Genomic DNA, 22,433 nt, shown 5'->3' with positions numbered 1-22,433 from the left:
GTAATTGAAAGATTGCAGGTTCGAATCCCCGACCAGCAAGGCACCACTGATGTACCCTGAGCAAGGTACTGCCCCCAAGCAGTGTTCCCTGGGCACTGAATTAGCAGCCCCCTGCTATGTCACATTGTCACATATGGGTTAAAGGCAGAGGACACATTTCGTTGTTGTGCACTGTGTGCTGTGGTGTGTCAACAATGACAACTGATCACTAAATTTTAAATTCTAAACAGGGCTCTGGCCCTCCAAAACTGGAGTTTGACATCCCCGATTTATAGGGTGGGCGACTGAAACTCCACGCCCCTGTAAACACGTATGATTACAGTCCAATCACAAAATGTCTGCTTTGATTTCCTGCTTTACATGTTACTTTGGGCAGTTTTATTCTTTATTCCTTTTTTCGACTCAGTAACTTTTCATTAACTATGCTGACTGTGTATACTACTATTATGTTATACCGTTTGTTTATGTAATTAGCGAAACTTTATTTATCTCAGCATAAATCTCATGTTCTAGTTAGCATCCGGTCTACATTATTCAGGATAGTACTTTACTACTTTGGTAAATATTACAACAGAAAAAGATTTACAGTGACAGGTTGTGGCATTGTACAGTATAAAGCATGATCTTGCTCACTATTCTCGAACTGCACGTAAAACGAAAATACCCATAACGCACCATAGTGGGCGTCGCCGTTTCCATAAATTTGTAAAAGCAACATCTGGTTAAAGTGGCTCTTTAGCAGCCGGCAAGACATGGCCTCGGTGATGGATCCCTGCTCCTTCGCTTCCTTGTCCAAATGCACAACCAAGCATTTGAACCTGGTTTTTCACGTTGATTTTGACCGCCGTGTAATCAAAGGAAAGGTCTCTCTTACCTTAGAAGTACTGGAGGACAAACTTTCTTGTCTGGTACAGTAGAAACTTCTGTCATTCTGTTTTGCGTTAGCTGTTCTTAAGTGAGCTACGTTATCAGACAAACAGGAATCATAATACATCCTTCCTAAAAATATTAACTCAGCTACTGTCATATAGAATTATGTGAAGTTTTGTGGAAATGTGTTAGTGGAAAATGCAAAAGAAAAAAATTTTCAGGATGTTGACAAGGTTATGTATATTTAAATAACTGGTTAACTGGTTGGCCAGACACTACCTTTACACCATCGAGCTATCGGTTTGGAGCTTTGACGATTTGGAACTGTATGATGATTGCATCTAATCTGCATATTTTAAGGATTCGATTAAATGCATGGGAATGAAATGTTATGCACGCGTGCGGGGTGGACTGGGATTGAAGTGGAATGAAGTGTTTTAACAGAAGTGTAAGACTGGTGTGACGCTTAAGGTAACCAAAAAGAAACTTTCAATTTGGTAAACTGCGCGGTGTCGAACTAGAGAGGAGAGTGTTTTGGATGTGGGTACAGTCTGGTGTGTGCTATATGCTTGTCGATTTGCAAATTCAGCAGTCGGCAAGTGATCGTCTGTGTGTGTGTATTATGTTTATATTACATTGTGGGGACGAATTGTACTCCACAATGTGATAAAAACCTGTTGTTTTGACTTGTACGTACCATTTTTCAGGTTGCTTGGTTACAGTACTTAAGGTTAGGGCTGGGTAGAGGTTACGATTGGGATTAGAGTTTTCCCCATAGAAATTAATGGAGAATCCCCACAAATATATAATTACAAACCTATGTGTGTGTTTGTGTTTGTGTATGTGGTTATTTATTTATTTTTTTGCTTTTTCTGAGCTGTGAAGTGCTGTTTCGGTTTGTGTCTCCCAAAACTGCGCCCCCTCCCCTCCAAAAAAAAAAAAAAAAATACTACCAGCTGCCACTGCTTTTCATGCATATTGATAGTCTGATAGTCAGAAAGTTCAAGTGGAAAGTATCTTTTCCATTTTAACACTGTCCTGTAAATGGACACTGCAGTTAACGTTGTCAATTTTGCTGCTAGGTTTGTTTCCACATGTAGGCCTAATGAATTTACAAATGATCATACAAAGCATATGTTAGAACAATAAAAAAATCAAAATCAAACACAAAACATTTTTGGATATCTGTGGATGCAGTCTTAGGAGTAGATAAACTATCAAAGTCAACAAAAGAGCCATGTATAATGTAAAGAATTTCCAGTGTTCTCTTATAAGATTTGATCATGTATAAGGAAGCAATTTAACAAAATCAATGACTCAAGTAACTACCACAAGGAACATACGTTAGTATTTAAGGTACAAACAGGACGTTGTGACCATCATACACACTTCAAACCCTCCCATTTAAGTAAGTAAAGTAAGTAAGTAAAGTTTATTTATATAGCGCCTTTCACAGACAAAAAGTCACAAAGCGCTTCACATACAGTATAATATACGATCTGACATAGTTTGACATTATGACACACAAGTAAGAACATACATACACAGCACGGACGGTAAAAACTCTAATATAAGTAACAAAAAAAAAAAAACCCTAACTATCCTCAGCACACCTCAAATGCTTGCTTAACCCTCAATGGTTCCTTGGGGTGCGTTCTGCACCCCCTGCCCATTTCTATGGCTACTACCATGTTGTTATTAAAATTACAGCAGTTATCCTCTAGGACATTGTAAGTGCACCAGTTTTACATACGGTCATGCAGAAAATGATAGAAAAAGTGTTGACGTCAATTATCGCTGGCATACTTTCTTCGGGGGTGCAAAATGCACCCCAAAAAAAACTTAATTTATGACAGATGTCTGTGGAGATTCTCAGTTATCCAGGTCATGGTTATCCTAAAAAAGGGTTATGCAATAGCAACTGGACTTTGTTTTTCATAGAAGAAGTGTTGCACTCCATCCAGAGTGCTTTCTCAATTCTGACTGACTGGTTGGCATAGCAGGTTGATGAACCCTGTAGAATCCTCAAGTCGTTAGCACTAGATGGTCACCTGTGGGTTGTTGTTGTTCCCCCTGGCTTTCATGTGTTTCACTGATACCACCTGAGGCTGAGCGTGAACGACTGTGGAAGCGTCTGGGCAAAGTTGAAAGAACTGCATTGTAGGTAGGTGATAGACGTCTTAGGCCACCTCCTCTGTTCAACGACGGTCGTTCATTTGAAGCAGTTGTCCTCCCGGTCCACCTACAATGCAGTTCTTTCAACTTTGCCAAGACGCTTCCAAAGTCGTTCACGCTCGGCCTCAGGTGGTATCAGTGAAACACATGAAAGCCAGGAGGAACAACAACAACCCACAAGTGACCATCTAGTGCTAACAACTTGAGGATTCCACAGGGTTCATCAACCTGCTATGCCAGTCAGTCAGAATTGAGAAAGCACTCTGGATGTAGTGCAAAACGTCTTCTATGAAAAACAAAGTCCAGTTGCTATTACATAACCCTTTTTAGGGTTAATTTATGACATTGATATGATCGACAAATTCAGTTAATTAGTGATAATTGCTACTATAATTTTTTATGTTATTATATTCTAGAACATTTTCGGATATTAAAAAAAGTCAGCCATTTTGTTTTGTTTACATTTCAACTGTTAGAAAAGATATAACACCATGGCTAGGTATTCCACAGCTGAAGCTCTTCGACACATTCTGCAAGAGGATACAGTCGGAATGTGCATTATATGACCAGTCCCCTCTGCTGCCCCCCCCCCCCCACTGCCGCAACCCCTGTAACTGCACTATCTCACTGCGTAAGCTGTGCAAGCATCATGCAGTTAACTAATAAATGTATCTTAACTTTAGTTAATTGAATTTGAGCTTGGTACCATTGAATTATATATGCCAATGGATAGGGGTGCAACTTGAACCCCAAGGACCTGGAACGTAACTTTCTGACAAGGACCCATTGAGGGTAAAAGAAATGTCTTTAATTGATTTTTAAATGCTTCTGCTGACTCAGCAGCACGCAATGCTAAAGGAAGGCTATTCCAAAGTCTAGGCGCCACTGCATGAAAAGCACAGTCACCACGGGTCTTTAGGCGAGTACGTGGCACAACTAATAAACTCTGCTGACCTGACCTTAGTGTACGACCGACTGTATAATATTGCAGAAAGGCAAAAATGTATTCAGGGGTTTGACCATGTAAAGCTCTATAAGTAAGCACCAAAATTTTGAACTTAATTCTAAACTCAACAGGAAGCCAATGTAGGGAAAATAAAATGGGAGTGATATGTGCCCTGCGGTTGGCACGAGTTACAAGCCTTGCGGCTGCATTTTGCACAGACTGAAGCCGGGCAACGGAGGACTTGTTCAAACCCGTGAATAACGCATTGCAATAATCAAGTCGTGAAGAAATGAAAGCGTGAACAAGCATCTCCAATTCAGATCTTGAGACGACAGACCTCAATTTAGACAGATTTCTTAAATGAAAGAAACAAGACCGACTGACAGACCTGACATGGGAGTCCAAACTTAGACACTGGTCCATAATAACCCCCAAATTTCGTAGGCTCAACTTGGCGGCTGGAAATACAGAGGCCATCTTGAGCCCAATCTCAGAGTAAAGGACAGGTGGAGCAACAATTAGGACCTTAGTCTTGCCAGAATTCAACTTCAGGTAATTATTGCAGAGCCAGTTGTTAATCTTGGTCAAGCAGTCTACTAAAATGGACAATTTATGAATCTGATTAGGTTTGAAAGAAATATACAGCTGAATGTCATCTGCATAAAAGTGATAGGAAACCCCTTTAAAAGCTTTAATAATATTAGACAATGGATTAATGTATAACGAAAACAACAATGGTCCAAGAACTGAACCCTGCGGCACCCCGCAAGAAAGAGGAGCAGTAACTGAATTAAAATCACCAACACCAACTGAAATACTCCTATTGCTCAGATAGGAGTAAAACCAGTCAAGCACAGAACCAGAGACCCCCACAGACTTCCCTAACCTATCAATTAAAATCTGATGATCCACTGTATCGAATGCAGAACTAAGATCTAATAACAGAAGAACCGAACACTCCCCTACGTCAGCAGCCATCAAAAGCTCAGTAAACACTTTAAGCAAAGCTGTTTCTGTAGAGTGTTGTTTCCGAAAACCAGACTGAAAAGAATCCAAAAAATGATGTTCTTCTAGAAAAGACCTGAGTTGACGCTCAACGACTTTTTCTAAAATTTTGGCAATGAAAGGCAGTTTAGAGATTGGCCTATAATTGCTCAGTATAGAGGGATCCAAGTTTGCTTTCTTCAGCAACGGTTGAATTACAGCATGCTTATAATATGATGGAACAATACCAGACTGCAATGAGCAATTTATAATGTTTAGAACATAAGGACTTATGGAATTAAAGGCTTTTAACAGTATTGGTGGGGGCAACGGATCAGATGGGCATGACGAAGGATTGCTGATTATAGCTGTCAGTTCAAAGTGAGACCGGCAGAAACCTGTGAAAAGTTTTCAACGATGAACCGATATAATGAAATGAAAGAGGGGCTGGGACGATAGTAGACCTAATATCATCAATCTTACTAATAAAATGATTAAGTAAAGTATCACAATCACTATTAGAAAAAACCTGGGTATTAGCAGGAACTACTGAAACAATTCTGTGAATGGTGTCAAACAACACTTTAGGATTTCGCCTATTATTTAAAATAAGATCAGAAAAAAAGGCTGTTCTTGAATCCTTAACCGCAGAGTTAAAAGTAAAGAGCAAAGAGCTTCTATCATGCAGTGTGAAAACATATGATGTAATACAGACATGTTTGGAATATTTTCTCCATATTTTGAAATCTTGGTCAACAGAATTCTGATGGCTACAGTTGTGTTGGTGTTTGTTTTAGAAAGCTGTGCTTTCAGTTTGTCCCAGAAAAAAGGTCTCTGTGTCTTAATGCTAAGTCTGAGTTCAAATGGTAAAAAAAATAGTCATACATTTCATTATAATGCAGTCATATTATTTGTCATTCCAATGTGGTCACTTAATCTTCTGTCATAGTTTAACCTGCTCAACTGCTGGTTGCTTGTGCTGGAAAGATTTCTTTCAACTTTAAGAACATACTTATGTTCATCCTTGGTGGAATGGACCAGGTGCTTTTTCCACATTGATGCATTTGGGGTGTTGGAGAACAAACTTTTAGTCTGAAGTTGATAGAGTTCCATCTAGAGCCATCATTGATGCAGACTGCAAGAGTGAGATATAGCATTGTGGTTCAGTGTAGAAACTCTGAGCCTAAATGGGGAAATTCCAGTAGAGATTTGCAGTTGTACCCTTGAGCAACACTTAAGTAAAATGCTTTATATATTGGTTAAAGTGAGTGTTGCTTTGCGTGTAAGTATAGCCTTAGCAACCAAAAACCAAACGGGTGACTGGAAAGGAACTTGAGGTCTTTCCTGCTTCACTGGGTCTTAGGTAATGTTCTGTCTATCTTGGAGTTTTTAACATTGCAACATTGTGCACGCTGTTGTCATTTATTAAAAGAAATAAAATTATAAATTGCTTTTGACACACAGTAAAGTCAAGTTTCTCACTTCCTCTGGGGCTTTATCTGTCTGTGTCTGTCTGTCTACAAGACCCTCGATACCAAAGACCTCACCATCACCAAGGTAATAGCCAACGGTCAGGTGGCCAGCTTCAGTGTGGGAACCAAGCACAGCTTCAATGGGACTCCTCTTGAGATACAACTGCCCTTGGAACTATTCCGGTAAAGACCAATAAGTGCTCCTCTCCACTGGACTTTCAGGCAGGCAGGCAGCACATGCTGATACATTGCTGTCACTGCTATATCAACATTCAGAGTTTTTATGCCTAATATGAATTATTTACTTTATTTGAAGTGGTGTTTTTGGGTAGTGCTTTGGAATAGTTAGAGAATTGTTAAGGATGTTGATTTTACAGTGAAGTTTCCTCTCTTTTTAATCCTGCTGACTTAACTTTTATTATGTCTACTGTTATCCGAAGGGGGCAACATGTGATTGTGGAGGTGACATATGAAACGTCTCCCAGGGCCTCTTCGCTGCAGTGGCTTACCCCCGAACAGACTGCTGGCAAGAAACAGCCCTATCTGTTCAGCCAATGTCAGGTATCCCAGAATGCATCTCTCATATAAATATCCCATTTGTCTGGGCTTCATGTGTTCATGTGATCGGATTGGTTTATAAATGGAGGAAATTGTCATTGCCCATAATGCATCTTCTTGCTCCTTTACTTATTCATGGATAGTCCTCATAAAGAGTGGAAAAAAATGTGAGCAATTTTAATCTTAAATCTTCTTAGCACATGTCTTAGGAAGTGACATTTTAAAGATGGTGATGTATAGATGGTGTTAATTCCTCTTTATAAACTGAAACTAGAAATACAGAAAATTGAAAAACCTAAGACCTGAAATCTCCAAAGTCTGAAAGAGGTGTCCCTGCCCCTCTTCCATCCACCCAGCTGGCCCCATTTGAAACCCTATCATGTTAGTTGGTCCAGTTGGGATTAGCTGGTGATCAGCCTAAGAAGACACACACGTGATTCAGCTACATGTCACTTTTATGTCTCCCACTAGGTCAAGCACTTCACAGAAATTGTAACAGGGAATAGTAATATGCATGGAATTGGTGTCGTTAGGCCTATTTTAGAGGCTAAAATAGATACAACTGCCCTTGTGAATCATGAATAACTCTTTATATTATTCACCTCTTACTATGGCTCTGCACAGGACATATAGCCATGCAAATACAGCGTTCACAATGAAACTTACAAGGAGTCTGAATACTTTCTGTTTTTGCACTATATGGTCAAATTATCCAGACACCCCTTCTGATGTAATTGGCTAATTAAGTCGTGCTCATTGCTGACATGTGTATAATTAATTAATGCAATGGTCAGTAACAGACACTGCCAGCAGAATGTGTCAGTGATTTTCAAAGTGATGCCTTCTCCTTCCAGTTCGTCAAATTTCCAAAGCTGCTCTAGTCAGCTGTAAGCAAGTGGCAGTAAATTGCAGTGTATTAGACCTCACAGACTCTCAGGATTGAGTTACCGAATGCTCGAATGGTGCATTGCATAAATGGCACTGTCACGCCCAGCTCGTCCGATCCTCGTGTGTGCCACGCCCCCTCATCATCCACGTGTGCTTCCTCGATTGTGCCCAGCTGTTCCCTGTTATTTCAGCTTGTTTCATGTATATTAGTCCATGTCTTCCTTAGTTGGGTGTCCGTCACTGATGTGATGTGCGTCGCTGTCTTCCCCGTCTCCCCAAATAAACCCTCGTTTCCCGCTATCCTGCCTGCTCGACCGCCGCGATCGTGACAGGAACCTTGTTGGAACATCACTTCTGTGCTCTGCACTATAAAAATTATATGTCAAGAGCTTAACAATGTAGGTGTCGGCTCAAACAGTGTAAAGTAATGCAGACTGTCAAAGTTTGGTGGAGGAGAAATCATTTGGTTTTTGTTTTTCATTGGCTAAGTGAACCTTAAAGCTGTAGCATACAAAAGAACTCTTGACAATACAGTGCTTCCTACCTTTTGGAAACAGTTTGGGGAACAACCTTTCTTTTTACAGTTTGATAATACCTCCGTGGACAAACTGAGGTCCATAAAGTGGTGGCTTCTTGTGAAGGCAGTGGAAAGACTTGATTGACCGTACTAGTTATCTAATATCAAATTTTCTAATGTTTTTATTTATCTCCCACCGTTAATGCTGATGGGCTTATTCCCTATGTTTGCTTCCTCCTATTGGCTCATACACTAGGCAACTCACTGCAGGTCCATGATTCCATGTCAGGATGGCCCATCGGTGAAGCACACGTACTATGCACAGGTAACCTCGCAATGCTTTTCATAATTAAAACATCTTTCCCCTTCCTACATCCAGCCTAAACAGCCAGGACATTTTGTGATAAGCACTGTTTGCTCAGTGGTGTAATTGATTTCATTCTGGCAACCAGGAAAGGAATTCTGAAACAAAGGTTTTCGCTCTTGCCAACATGTGTCAGCAGATGCCCTTCAGCAGGAAGTCGTCTTTTTTTCTTTTCTTTTCACACTATTCTTTTACTTTCACACTTTTTTTTTTTTTTTTTTTTACCCAAGGCAGCTGATGATCATCAAGAAAGGGGGGAGGTTTATGTGTCCCACTCGCTGTCTGGTTGCTGTCTGATCCTTCTCGCAGACACTCGCTTCCCCTGTACCAGGCTGAACCCCCTGGAACTTGTATAGATTTGTATGTGAGTCATGTTAAGGTTAAGGTTGTCATAGGGTTTTTAGGGTTCTTCCCCTAGAAAGGAATGAAGGGTCTCCACAAAGTTATGAATAAAAACACGTGTGTGTGTGTGTGTGTGTGTGTACAGGTGTCTGTCCCTAAGGAGCTGGTGGCAGTGATGGGTGCACTGCATGATGGACAGGAGGCTGACCCCCAGGACAACAGCAGGACAATCTATCGCTTCAGGCAGACCGTATGACCCCCCTCCCCCACCAATTTTTAACCTATATCAGAAATGACTTATAGGACATATAAATGTACGCACATCAGGCAAGTGCATTTTTTGCTGGATTTTGCTGAAGTTGTACTCAGTGAAGGATAAAACTGACTTTTTCACTCATAGTAGTGCTGACCTTTGGTGGGGCCCTGTAATAAAGGCACCATTTGCAGAGATCCTTCACACACAGTTATTTTTGTTCTTCCTCATACTGTATTGTACCATAAGACCACCCCTCCTCCTGACCACATTTATATTACTTAAAAAACAGCTTCAGAGCCTGTTCTGTGAAAACAAACCCCGCATTATTCACTCTTGATGCCTCCCTGCTCACTTCCTCAGCATCCCTCAGCATCCCTCAGCATCCCACTTGGTGATGCTGCAAAATATAAAAACTAATAAGCAGTTAGCCCAGTGAAGCTGGGGATTGATGATTAAGGGAGATTAATTATTAGTATAGTTAAAATACACATGTTGCAAATTCAGAGGTTTATCTAATGAATCCAATTCATGTATATTATTCAGCTGTTTTTTTGGTGAGTTTTTTGTTATTTTCTTTGTTTGCTGTGTTTAGTTATTCCCGGGATAGAAAAAAAGCTGCTCGAAGACATTTTCTTCTCTGATCCGTTTCCCTGTCTGTTTTTCACTGCTTTTGTCTGTAGGATTAGGTCATGTCATTTGTCTTGTACTCACACAGGTTCCCATACCTTCATACCTAATTGCCCTCGTGGTTGGAGCAGTGGAAAGCAGGTATCCTCCCCACCCCTGACCGTGTTAAACGCACCTCAATGTGACTCTAAATGTGCTGTCAGCAGAGTCTTTTTAGCCATAGATGGCTTTTCGTGTTTAAAGTGAAATGTCAGTAGATACAGGGAGTGTTGCTGAGACCTGGGGCTGGCACTGGTATGAATGCCCTCTGTGACTGTGTGTCCCTCTGCCAGCAGGGTGATGTGTTTGTCCCCTGTCAGTGACAGGTCGATACATATTGGGCAATTCAGTTTCTGCTAATTGTATAAAAATGTGATATATAGAATGAACTATAATATATTTCTCTCTCTTACGTTATGCCATTTAATCCTCTGTTTTCTTATTACTTTCTTTCTTATTTCTTTTATAAACATTTTAATATACCAGTCATCATTAGTACAGCTTGGTCATGCTACACCTGCATGACCTGTGTCCTCTGACCTTTCACTTGGTACAGTTCCCAGTTTCAGGCCTGCTCTGTGTGTCACGCAGGGAAATTGGGCCCAGGTCCCGGGTGTGGTCCGAGAAAGAGCTGGTGGACCAAGCAGCCTATGAGTTTGCCGAGGTAGGTGGAAAAGCAGACGCCATTACTGCAGGCAGGCCAAGTTGTGTATGTTGATTTGCCGTCTGTGCACTTTTGGTATAATGGTGGGCTGTCTGTGTGAGTGAGTTTTAGTTAGAGTGAAAATAAAGGGGTAATATATTGACATTTTAACATCTGAATGATCAGTGTCTCAAAAACACAGCAACGCCTCTTGTGATAGTTTTACCTCAAAGGTCCGGGGTTTGTGCAGAGGTGCTGCCATGTTGAATGTTACTCCCAAAAGTGAAGACATTTTTCAATAACAGTCATCTCTGGACAGAGATGTTAATCATAATTTATGGTCATTTAAAGCTACAGCCCTTTTGTTTTGGAGTATTCATTTGAGTGTGTGACTCTCTCAGACAGAGACCATGCTGAAGACTGCTGAGAACCTCGTAGGCCCCTACGTGTGGGGGCAGTACGATATCCTGCTTCTTCCCCCCTCCTTTCCCTATGCGGGCATGGAAAACCCTTGCCTGACATATACCACGCCCACTCTGCTGGTGAGAACCCCCCCAGCGCCCCGAATGTCATATCTACTCTACCTCTGTGCACCTCAACCTCAGCAAACTGTACAAGTCATCTTGAGTGACCAGTACCGGAAAACTTCACAACTCACCTGTGCAACAGGTCTAAGCACCAGGGTAAACTGACATTCTATGCTCTTAAGGCTTTTTCTTCTGCTGTCTTTCAGGCTGGGGACAGGTCTTTGGCTGGGGTAAGCTGCAGATGTCCTTTGTCTCATTTCTCTGGTATGTAAGTCACCTACTTGTGTTTCAAGTGTCTTTGGCTGTCTGCATTACCCTCTGCAGGTAATTGCCCATGAGATCTCCCACAGCTGGACTGGAAACCTGGTCACTATCAAGAACTGGGAGCACTTTTGGTATATCTGAGACGTGCCATCAATGCTGCCGACACATCAAACCGTTGTTGTGTTGTGCTTTCATTGGGCTGCAAGTTTTGCATGAAGCAGAGTCTTGTGACTGTGCCTGGTCATCTGATTAGCCAGTTTATTTTAATTGATCATTGACCTCGGAGAAGATCCCCATAATGAGAATGTAATATGTCAAGGCTAAGATGAAGATACTGGTGAACACTAGAGCTGTCACGATTACTCAATCAAAACTTGATTACAAAAAAAACATTGATTTAAAATTTACCTTCTCAGTTACTCATCAATATGGCAGAAAGGAGGCCGTGCCTAGTAGATGAAACTGAAAATTAAGAATGAAAGCCAACAGTTGTGTTGAAACACTTGTCTTATCATTCACTTTTAATGTTAATTGTCTTTCAGTATTGAAAAGCAGAACTTAAACATCACCACAGCATGACTGCAATGCAAATACATTTTAAAGACAACTTTTGGGTTTGATGGACTTACCCAATAATGAGTGGTTATCCATAGATACATGAAATTTAGCCTCTTGGAGTAGCCTAGCCTGTTTTATATAACGTTGATTTTAAATTAGTTTACTTAATTTACTTACAATTTACATACGATTCCTCTATGTCAAAATATTAATCATCTCTGCTGAAACAAAAGTTAGCCCTGTTATTTAGCTATTATTTGATTTTTTTGAGAGTTGAAAATTATTGAAAACTATATTGCCAAATAGAACAGATCTACCAACAAAGCTGTCAAATAAGTCGGTGGTATTGTCAGTTGCGACCACCGTCACAAAGCAGTGCTGATAATCACTTGCTTTTGCTCAAAATCCTCTCTATGAACTACAAAATATTTCTATATAGCGGAAGACGAATGTCTTTTCGTGACTGGTTCTTGTTCACTTTTCTCCTCTTTGTTCATTTCTGTTTAATTTCCCACAAACATGCCACACAATCTATGAGTCAAACAGCAAGGACAAGAATGATTATGATCCTCAGAGCATGCATGCAGAGCTCATGCAAAAGCAGTAAACTTTAGACAGATTTTTAATACATACTAAATCATTTTGCAAACTGCAAGGCTTGCTAAATTTTGTTTTCCGTTACTGAATAATTTTTTTTTAACACCACATGAACCCAACAGACTATTGCGGTCCTTGCAATGTGGACAATTGCATGTGCATCAAATGCCATGTTGATATTAACTTCATACATTGTGCAAGCCTATTAGGGTTATTTGCACTGTCACTGCACACTGCCGCATTGCGTGTGTGTGTAGTTTGCATATTCACCCTTTTCTGGCTTTTTGATTCTCTGGATTACTTCCACTGTCCAGAAACATGCAACCTAAATGCCTTAAATTAACCGTATGAGTGACGCTGCAATAGTTCATAGGATCCTACCTTGTGCAAATGCGATGTATCTATGATATATGTGATATATGATATATATGATATGATATGATATGATACGACAAGTACGATTACTCGATGAATCGTCAGATTAATCTGTAGATTACACGATTATTCATGTAAACGATAGTGACAGCCCTAGTGAACACCCAAGGATAATGTTGTGGGTCACATTACGATGCTGTTAGACTTGTTCACCTCAGAGCTAGTTTTTTATTTGAATTTTTGTCAGTGTTGTGATGTTAAAGACCATCTTTAACAAATTGAGTGAAGACCAAGTCCATTGGGGGGACGAGAGACGAGACTGAGTCCATTACTGGAGTTGGGTATAGCTGAGTCTGAGTCCAGAAGAACACAAGTTCAATTCTAGATCATGAACAAAAACTATAAACTGAAGACAAATACCTCAGTTTTTTACTTGTGAATATTTATTTTAAAGGACCACCAACTAAGAAATATAAATTTTCAACTAAAAAAATTAATGATTTGTCAAACACAAAGGTAACAGAAACACATCACTGCATCCTGTATTAAATTCTGTGTAACATGACACATTTAAACAAGCAATTTTAAACATGACTACTCCAGGGGTGCTGAAAACTGACTGGTACCTTATTACATGAAACAGATCATGTCATTCTCATGTTCCCCTCTTCCTGACAGGCTGAATGAAGGTCACACAGTGTATCTGGAGAGGATGATTGCCAGGTGCCTGGAGAGCGAACAGTTCAGGCAGTTCAAGGCCATTGGGGGGTGGAAAGAAATGCAGGAAGCGGTGAGACCTCCATGGGCAAGGCCCAGAGAGACCTCTGCTGAGCGGCTCCCATTGGGGGGGGGATACTGTAAACAACACACAGGAACCCACAGAGACATTTAAAGCTCTTGATAGCTGTAGTCACTTTAAAATATCTTTAGTCATTGTTTGTGGGGTGCCAAATAAGAATTATATATGTGTCCCACAGGTGAATATGTTTGGAGAGACAAACCCCCTTACCAACTTGGTTCCATGTCTGAATGAGGTGGACACTGATCAGGCCTTCTCCTGCATCCCATATGAAAAGGGCTTCGCGTTCCTATACCACCTGGAAGAACTTTTGGGTGGTCCAGGTAAAGCCCACCTCCCACTACTTAGATACACATACACCCACAGAACCCCCACAACCCTTCCGCTCTCTCACATATAGCACATATTTCACTTTACACCTCTTCATACTTCTGTCTTACTATTACATTTGGATGAACAAGTTTGAGGAGATCAGGTTAACAATGATTGTGTCCATGTCACATGATCCGATACCTTGTCTTGGTGATTTTTTTATTTTTCTCACCCACAGAGGTCTTTATGGGGTTCATCAAGTCCTACATTCAGCTGTTTGCGTATTCCAGCATTAGCACTGATGAGTGGAAGGACCACTTGTACACCTACTTCAAGGATAAGGTAAGTTACAAAAACAGTACTCCATCACAATCCAAACAAGGGATAGTCACCCAGAAAGCATCCCGGTAGTTTAGGTGCCATCTTTTAATGCCATCTGTGTGACCGGCACTTTGCTTTTCTCTAGCCAAAATGTCAGTTACGCATCCAAGACTATATTATATTTATTATGGAAGCTCCTCTCTGAACACATAAAATCTTTGAGGTGGACAGGATATACCAGAGGCCCAGAGCCTCTAGCCTGGTGTCAGCCATTCCTCAGTGGTGTGTTTTCTCCTGGGTCAGGTGGAAATCCTCAACAAAGTGGACTGGAATGGCTGGATGCACACACCTGGGATGCCACCTGTCAAAAATCGGTGAGCTTCCTAGGATCCCAGCAGGCTCCTTAATGCAGGCCTTACACCAAACAACTTTTTTGTGCTATTTCACTATTGCAAATTTCCAGTTTCGGAATAAAATCGTGAGAGTTTTGTTAGAGTTCTGCTGCGCTCCCGTCATCTCGATCGTTTGGTGTAAGGCAGTCAAGATAGCTATCTTAAGTCAGTCTTTTTTCTCATTTTGACATTACAATAAAATCAACTGTTTAATCATAGGTCTTTAATCTTGGCTCATGTACATAGTGATGTGGACATTGTCAATAGATAAGCTCTCTCTAGCACTGAACAGGTAGCAGCAAATTGAGTACGGAGTAGATAGACATAGGTATAGCAAAGACAGATGGAATCAAGTTGCAGTCTTGCCAATAGTGAAATTGGAGGATCCACAGCGCTTGCAAAATCATAATCTGTGACAAAAAAACTCACATTGTCTTTAAATGTGAGAGAGTATCAAACTTAAAAAAGACTTTTTCTTTCTTTGTGAAGTCGTCTACTGAATGTTTAGCATTAGTCTAGGCAGGATGGTTATGAGCCCTCTTCATTAAAATGAGTTAGACTTCCACACTTACAGTTAAGAAGCTGTAGGATCACTTTACTCATTGGCTGGCAGTGAATTACAGTGGTACCAACCAGTTCAGAAAAAAAATGACCTTGATCTGAATCTCAAAAGTCGGACCGTGAACGCTGACCTAAGATAACTTGTACGTGCGGGGAAATGAGTCACGAGGCACGTCTCTCAGTGGAAACAAAGGGTAACACTTCAGCCTCGCATTTGCTGTGATAGCATCGTTTGTTGGTGCGTACACTGGTAATACACTGTACTGTATATCATTTTGTTAGCCATTGCTCACCAAAACGTTACGCAATAGTTTTACAAACGTTACAACCTAAAAGTTTGCGATTTACAAACAAATTAACAAATACAGAGTAATAATAAAAATAAACAATGGATCGCATGGCATAGTCTAGTGTTGGCGCAGTGTTGGGACATGGCTTGGGGTTGTCACGATCTGCCATGCCGGGACCGGACTCAAGCGATTGGGAAACACGGGGTTTAATTGAGAACAGGCAGAACAACACAATGATGTTACAATGACCGGACTGGGGAAACAAACTGAAATGCGGACTAAATACAGAGAACTAAAGACAACAACGAGAAACAGCTGATCACACGGGGATTCCACACGAGATTAACGAGGGGGTGTGGCACACGGAAGGAGCGGCTGATCGGGGCAGGACAGGGGTAGTGTTGGGGTACATTTTTATAATTTTGGAAGCCATTAAGAAAAAAATGCTCTTCTTGTTTTAACCTGTTTATTTTGTGTTTAAATGCTAAAAAAAACTATATGTATTTTTTTTTTTGGGGCCGGGAACCAATGAAATGGATTTCCATTATTTCTTATGGGGAAAATTCGATCAGAACTCAAACTTTTTAGGATTCTAACCCGAGTTCTGAACTGATTAAGTTCTCATTCTGAAGAAAAGTTTGGTATAACAGAGCCGACAGACATTCTTAATCTTATCAACTACTCTCTCTCTGGTGTTGGCGTAATTTATTGGGAAGCCAAAATGTTCCCAAACTACGGATTTTTGTGATGTGGGACGATCTTTCAGCTCTCTAGCACTAGCTGCAACCAACTCAGAGCCACAGTTAGCATAATGTTTTCCATGTTAAACATCTACTTGTGAGTTTAGGTTTCACCCAAACCTAAACCAATTTTTGTTTGAGCGCTGTTTACAAATAAAACACTTAAAAAAACGCACGTAAAAACAGTCGCTTTACCACGATGTGGTCTTTTTTTTTGTCAAATAAATTACCACAAAATTATTAAAGCAATCTTACCATAAATGTGGCAGTAAAATTTCAATGAACCATGTGACCTATAAACTGATATTTTAATTAGGTGTATTAACGTGGTAGCAGTGCAGCTAACTCTAATCACGAAGCCACTCATAACCAGAACAGCTTAATATGTAACTTTACCCTGCATCAGTAGTAACTGACAAACTCTTCAGTTGAATGGGAATGTTGGCCTCCATAGCTTCGGTCATAATTCATTATTATGATGAGCATTACCTGGTATCGTTGCAACCCTAATCGATTTGTTTCATTGTGCGTTCCAAACTGCTGTAACCAAAAGGCACATAATAAATACATTTACCGTTACAACCCTTGTCTTTATTTTAAATGTAGACCTGAAATGCTCTTCAGCGAAATCTTTTTAAAAATTGCAATACACATCAAATCGGTAAACATCAGGATTTGTAAGTGTGTCGTGACACTACTCATCCCTCGTACTGCCAATGCTCCTAGAGGTTCCGGAGCACTGCTTTCACCCCCATGTCCTCATGGGCCCCCGTGACATCCGTGTCTCAGCTCTGTGCCTGGTGCAGTCCATGCTCACATCAAAGTTCTTCCTTTCCAGATATGATACCACCTTGGCGGACGTCTGCATCACTCTCTGCCAGAGATGGGTCCAGGTACTGCTTTGGTCATGTGTCCACTTGGATGTTTCTGGTTTGTTCCAAGTCCATGTACAGTGAGGGGAGTTTTGCTTGAGACTCTGTGCCTCTGGGGTTTTATATGCTCTGTTTTTTTTCTCTTGCCGTCTCTGTACCCCTGTCTCTATCAGGCGAATGAGGCAGACCTGGCTAGCTTCAACGAAGCTGATGTGAAAAATCTCTCGTCTCCTCAGCTGATCGAGTTTCTGGCCCTGCTGCTGCATGAGGTAGGTTGGGGTAGTCGCTGTAGCCCTGATTGACCCCATGACTACTGTTGATGGGATTGGGGTGTGTGCTCATTCTGTTTCAATCTTGTCTCTTCCAGAAGCCCATACCTCTCAGTCACGTGAAGAGAATGCAGGAGGTCTACAACCTGAACGCCATCAAAAACGCTGAAATACGATTCAGGTACCCTGGCACCAGTGGTGTGAGAGCATACTCTCCTTTGTAGATTGTGTATTCTCTGAGTCAGGATTTCAATCAGGATTTAAGTAACATTGGAATATACATCCAACCATCTTTCTTCTGCTCACATATGCAAGATATGGTGTTGCAGGGGTGGAGTTGGGCCCTGGCACGATATAAAATGTGTACACACCCCTGTTAAAATGCTGGGTTTTTGTGATATAAAAAATGAGACCACAACAAATAATTTCAAAACTTTTCCCATTTTTAATGTGGCCTATAACCTGTACAATTCAATTGAGGAGGAGGAGGAGGTAAGGAGCATGCACTGATACAGTGCGTTGCCGCACCCATCACATGACAAACCACCTGAGGGGTGAGAACCTGAGTGCAGCCATGTGGTGGGTGATACCTCAGCACCACACCGGCCCAAATGGACCAGCGTGAATTTTTTCCAGTGGCTGGAGTGTAAATCCTGCCACCAACCCCCAAGTTGGAGGACCTCCTTATAAGACTGGATGTAGATTAACATCATAACATCAGATTAGCCCAGGACAAAGCAATTGCAGGTTAAGGGCCTTGCTCAAGGGCCCAATAGAGTAGAACCTTCCAGTTGCTGGAACAGATCCCTAGCCTCAGAGCCACCACTCCACCCAATTCAATTGAGAAATAAAATCTTTTAGGGGGAAAAAATACAAAAAAATTTAAAATGTAGAAGCTGGTTGCACAAGTGTGCACACCCGTACACTAATACTTTGTTGAAACATCTTTTAATTTTACAGCATTCAGTTTTTTCTCTGTAGAAGTCTGCCACATCTTGACTTGGCCATATCTGCCCATACTTACTTGCAAAAGCTCTCCAATTCTGTCAAATTGTGCGGGCATCTCTTGTGCACAGCCCTCTTCTGGTCAGCCCAGAGATTTTCAACTGGATTTAAGTCTGGGCTCTGGCTTGGTCATTCCAAAACTTTAATTTAACTTTTAAGCCATTTAGTTATCATACTTACAGTAAGATAAAAATATAATTACAGAGGCATTCATACACAACATTTGGCACATAAACTTAATTAGATTCCAGAGATTTTTTTTTAACTATGAAGCAAGAATAAATTAAAATTGTTGCTATTTAATGTTTTATTGTCCTGGCCTCTTTCAAAGAGTTTGCAGGTGATTCTCTGTGTGTATGTGTGCTACTGTACTGTTGTTCCAAGTGGAGATGTGTGTCAAAGGTGTCAACCATCGTGGCTTACATGTGAGATTTTTTTTTTGGCCAAGGTTGTCATCACAGGTTGTCATGTGTCAAAACCAAACAGAAACAAACAAGCTAATACCGCCACCTCCCCCAAGGCAAATGTTTTTATTTTTTTGATGGCTAACTGTCTTCAGCATATTTTACACATTTTTCTTTTATCACCACTTCACTGATGCTAGGTTAACATGTATGATGTACAGTATATGTTTGTGTCTTAGCATGCCAGCCTCTTTAAGGTGGTTCTGTGTTTGTCAGCATTACATGTCTATATGTGGGCATTGCTGCACTAGACTCTTTCAGGTTGAGGAGTGTGTGTTTTTGCATTATCTTCTTCTCTTGGTGTTTCAGTGTGTGGGTGTTACTGTACGGTGCCATTGTGTGTGTCTTCCAGGTGGTTGCGGGTTTGTCTCCGAGCCAAATGGGAGGAGGCTGTACCTTTGGCCTTCAAGATGGCCACTGAACAAGGACGCTTGAAGTTTACACGCCCCCTCTTCAGGTACTGCCTGGGGGAATGAACATTCAGTGTTTCCCCTAGGTTTACAGCTTTGGGGGGGGGGACAGACGGACACCGACAGGAATCATTGTGATCATGTGTTTTTTTTTTTTAATGACAGCAGTCAATATAACAACTGAATTAAACATTTCTTTTTAGTGTTGCCACTAGTGTAGTGAGTGTTGCCATCTTCACCACCCTGGGAGCGTTTCAAAAATGCAGATATTTTTGTCTGCTTTTCAGGTGGTTGACGCGACATATTTTCCGACGCGCGCTCTCTGTCCGCTGGTGGGAGTGTGCTCACCTGTGTGTGCGCGCATGTGTCTGTGCACGTGCATCGGGGCGGAATTCCGCCATGCGCGATACAGAGAGCAGAGGAGAATTGTAAACACGCGACCATGTAGAGACAAAAATGACAAGCTGTTGTGTAAATAAGATAAATAACATTATGCTATTTAGTTTGTTTAATAAAAGGACAATGTATAGACCTGTTCTATAGGAAGGGTAACCTTAAATTACTTCTGTTGTGATCTGGCGCTATATAGAAAATAATTTTATTTAATTTTACCTTGACTTTCAAGGGGGGGCGGGAGGTACCGTTGGGGGGGCCGGGCTCCCCCCTAATATAATTGTAGGGAAAACACTGACATTTGTGTCAGTAGAAGTGTTACTTTATGTTGATAAGCATATTGATAAGAATCATGCTATTTTACTGAACTGAATCTCTGTAACAATCTAACTGAATGACAAATTTGTATCTATGTGTTTTGCCCCTCTCCAAATCCCACTGAAGTTCCCATGTTAACAAATGTGTTTGATGTATGTGTAAAATAAAACATCAGTGCTTGATTAGACCTTCAGTGATAAGACCTTCAGTGTTAGGAGTATTGGAGGGATTCTTTGTGTTACAGAGGGGGTAGATGTATGCAGAAACACTTACACAATTTCCTCCCTCACTTCCCTGTTGTTTTCTAGAGAACTGCATGGCTTTGAGAAGTTCCGCCAGGAGACAGTCAGCGTGTTTCTGAAGCACCGCGCCTGCATGCACCCTGTTGCCGTCGCTCTGGTGTCCAAAGATCTGAACGTCGACCAGCCGCAGAGCAAAGCTGCGTAGCTGCACTGTGAAAGCATGGAAATGACCCTCCTGCATTAAAAACGGCATGCACACGGCATAACAGTATAGCTTGTCATATTAATAAGCAGTCATAATACCCTACCAGTCAAAGGTTTTTGCACACACTGAGATTTTCTACATTTGCATATTACTTAACATTTACTAAAAATACACAATATTCTTTGCTAACAAATTCATTTACAGTATGTTCACCATTTGAGTACCTTTATTAGCAAGAAAATATATCATTGATTCATCAAAGTAACCTCCTCTAGCAGTTATAACGGCAGAGAAAATTCAAGGCATTCTTTCTACAAGGGCAATTAAATACTGCTTTGTTTCATGGGACGAAATAGTTAACTGGTGCATCTAAAGTTAAAGGACAGCCTAGAATTTGACTATGCCATCGCCACGCAACCAGTTAATTGGATGTCAGACATGCACTCACATATATACTCTATCCATGTTATAAAGGAAACTAGTTATATCTGACTTATGTTTTAATTTATAGTTATTTGCTTTAACAACAATAAAAAAATCTGCAGTTTACGAAATAAATGGAAAAGTAGTAAAAATCTGTAACGTGGAAAAACTTTTGAATGGTAGTGCAGGTATTTAGCTTTGCAGCTAAAATGAGATTAGTGTTTTGAGTGTTACTTTTTAAGTAAACTGCAGGAAATTAAGCTTTTTATTTTACAATAAATGGGCAGCACACACATTTTGCATGGAGTTGGGGTTGCTTTACTGCTTTTAGCATTTCAAATAAAAAAAAATAAATGAAAACCAACATTTGTAGTGTTTTAGTTTTGAGTGATCGCATATAGAGGAAGTTGAGCTGTTTCACAGGAAAGTTAAGTTTGTCTAATGCAGAAGTGGAAATCTGCGGCTGGCAATTATAGACAAATTCAGTATGATAAACTGCGGCCAGTCGGCAGCTAGTTAACTGTTAATCTGATAGAGGACTAATTGTCGTGGCGTGTTGAGCACGGACCGGGGAAGTAGGAGCCGGAGACGTCGGGGAAATAGGGATTTAATGGGCGAACGAAGGGGACATACAAGGCAAAACAAAAAAATGACATCACCACCGGACATCAGACTTCAACAATAGATTTCAATGACAGGACTGGGGAAACATACTTGAACGCGGACTTAAATACAGAGATTCAATTACACAGGATTGAAAACTGCTGAAAACATAGGGATTTCACATGAGGTTAACGAGGGGGTGTGGCACACAGGAGGATCAGGTTGTGACAGAACCCCCCTCCCCCCCCGCAAAGGTGTGCACTCCGAGCACGCCTACCAGGATTGAGGGAGCAGAACCAGGGACAGCAGGGGACCAGACCTGGGAAAACAGGAAACAAAACATGAATGAGAAACCGGGAACAAGGCCAACACACAGGACAGGCACAGGGACACCAGCTGAACAAACACCAAAACGAACAGAGACACTGTGTTTTTGTTAAAGATAATTATTTCTTGATGAAGGATTTGTTTTTCTTCGAACAAATTTATTTCAATTAAAGGTTGGATTTTTCTCATTTTTTCAATGTGAGATGAAGTAACGTTACCAAAAGGTGGATTTTTTCTTAGCCTTTTGACAAATCTTTACAAGGGGTGCCTGGTAGGTTTATTTTAACAGCAAAAGATAGATAATAAAAACAAGCCAGAAAAATCATTATGTAACAGTTACAAACCAATTTGTCATTTATCTAGGGAAATAAGTATGTAAGTACACATGCTTTAGTACTTAGTGGAGTAATCATTGTTGGCAAGCACAACTGTCAAATATTTCTTGTAGTTGGTCACCAGATTTGCACACAGCCCCGCAGGAATTT

At 40.9% G+C, this 22,433-nt stretch overlaps 1 protein-coding gene across 1 annotated transcript; it reads left to right on the top strand.

The window, feature by feature from the left end:
- The first annotated feature begins 702 nt into the window (after nt 1–702).
- Nucleotides 703–21,378, top strand: lta4h (leukotriene A4 hydrolase). Its single transcript, XM_023840506.2, has 19 exons — nt 703–908; nt 6,500–6,630; nt 6,888–7,008; nt 8,667–8,735; nt 9,262–9,366; nt 10,088–10,140; nt 10,630–10,702; nt 11,083–11,223; nt 11,415–11,438; nt 11,533–11,603; nt 13,681–13,792; nt 13,980–14,124; nt 14,352–14,455; nt 14,738–14,808; nt 17,256–17,310; nt 17,463–17,558; nt 17,657–17,739; nt 19,380–19,484; nt 20,457–21,378. The coding sequence occupies exons 1-19, from the start codon at nt 753–755 to the stop codon at nt 20,593–20,595; spliced, it is 1,854 nt and encodes a 617-aa protein (XP_023696274.1). The 5' UTR covers nt 703–752; the 3' UTR covers nt 20,596–21,378.
- Nucleotides 21,379–22,433: the final 1,055 nt, after the last annotated feature.

Source organism: Paramormyrops kingsleyae, chromosome 3 (genome assembly GCF_048594095.1).
Source record: "Paramormyrops kingsleyae isolate MSU_618 chromosome 3, PKINGS_0.4, whole genome shotgun sequence".
NCBI classification, from domain to species: domain Eukaryota; kingdom Metazoa; phylum Chordata; class Actinopteri; order Osteoglossiformes; family Mormyridae; genus Paramormyrops; species Paramormyrops kingsleyae.
Note: the sequence above shows the minus strand (reverse complement) of the source record. Positions and strands in the feature narration are given on the sequence as shown.

What these genes read in the sequence shown, in the direction of transcription:
- lta4h (XM_023840506.2), top strand. Translation starts at nt 753, where the DNA reads ATGGCCTCGGTGATGGATCCCTGCTCCTTCGCTTCCTTGTCCAAATGC. An exon ending in ATACCACGCCCACTCTGCTG is followed by an intron (nt 11,224 to 11,414) that starts GTGAGAACCCCC and finishes GCTGTCTTTCAG; the next exon opens with GCTGGGGACAGGTCTTTGGC. An exon ending in GGAAAGAAATGCAGGAAGCG is followed by an intron (nt 13,793 to 13,979) that starts GTGAGACCTCCA and finishes TGTGTCCCACAG; the next exon opens with GTGAATATGTTTGGAGAGAC.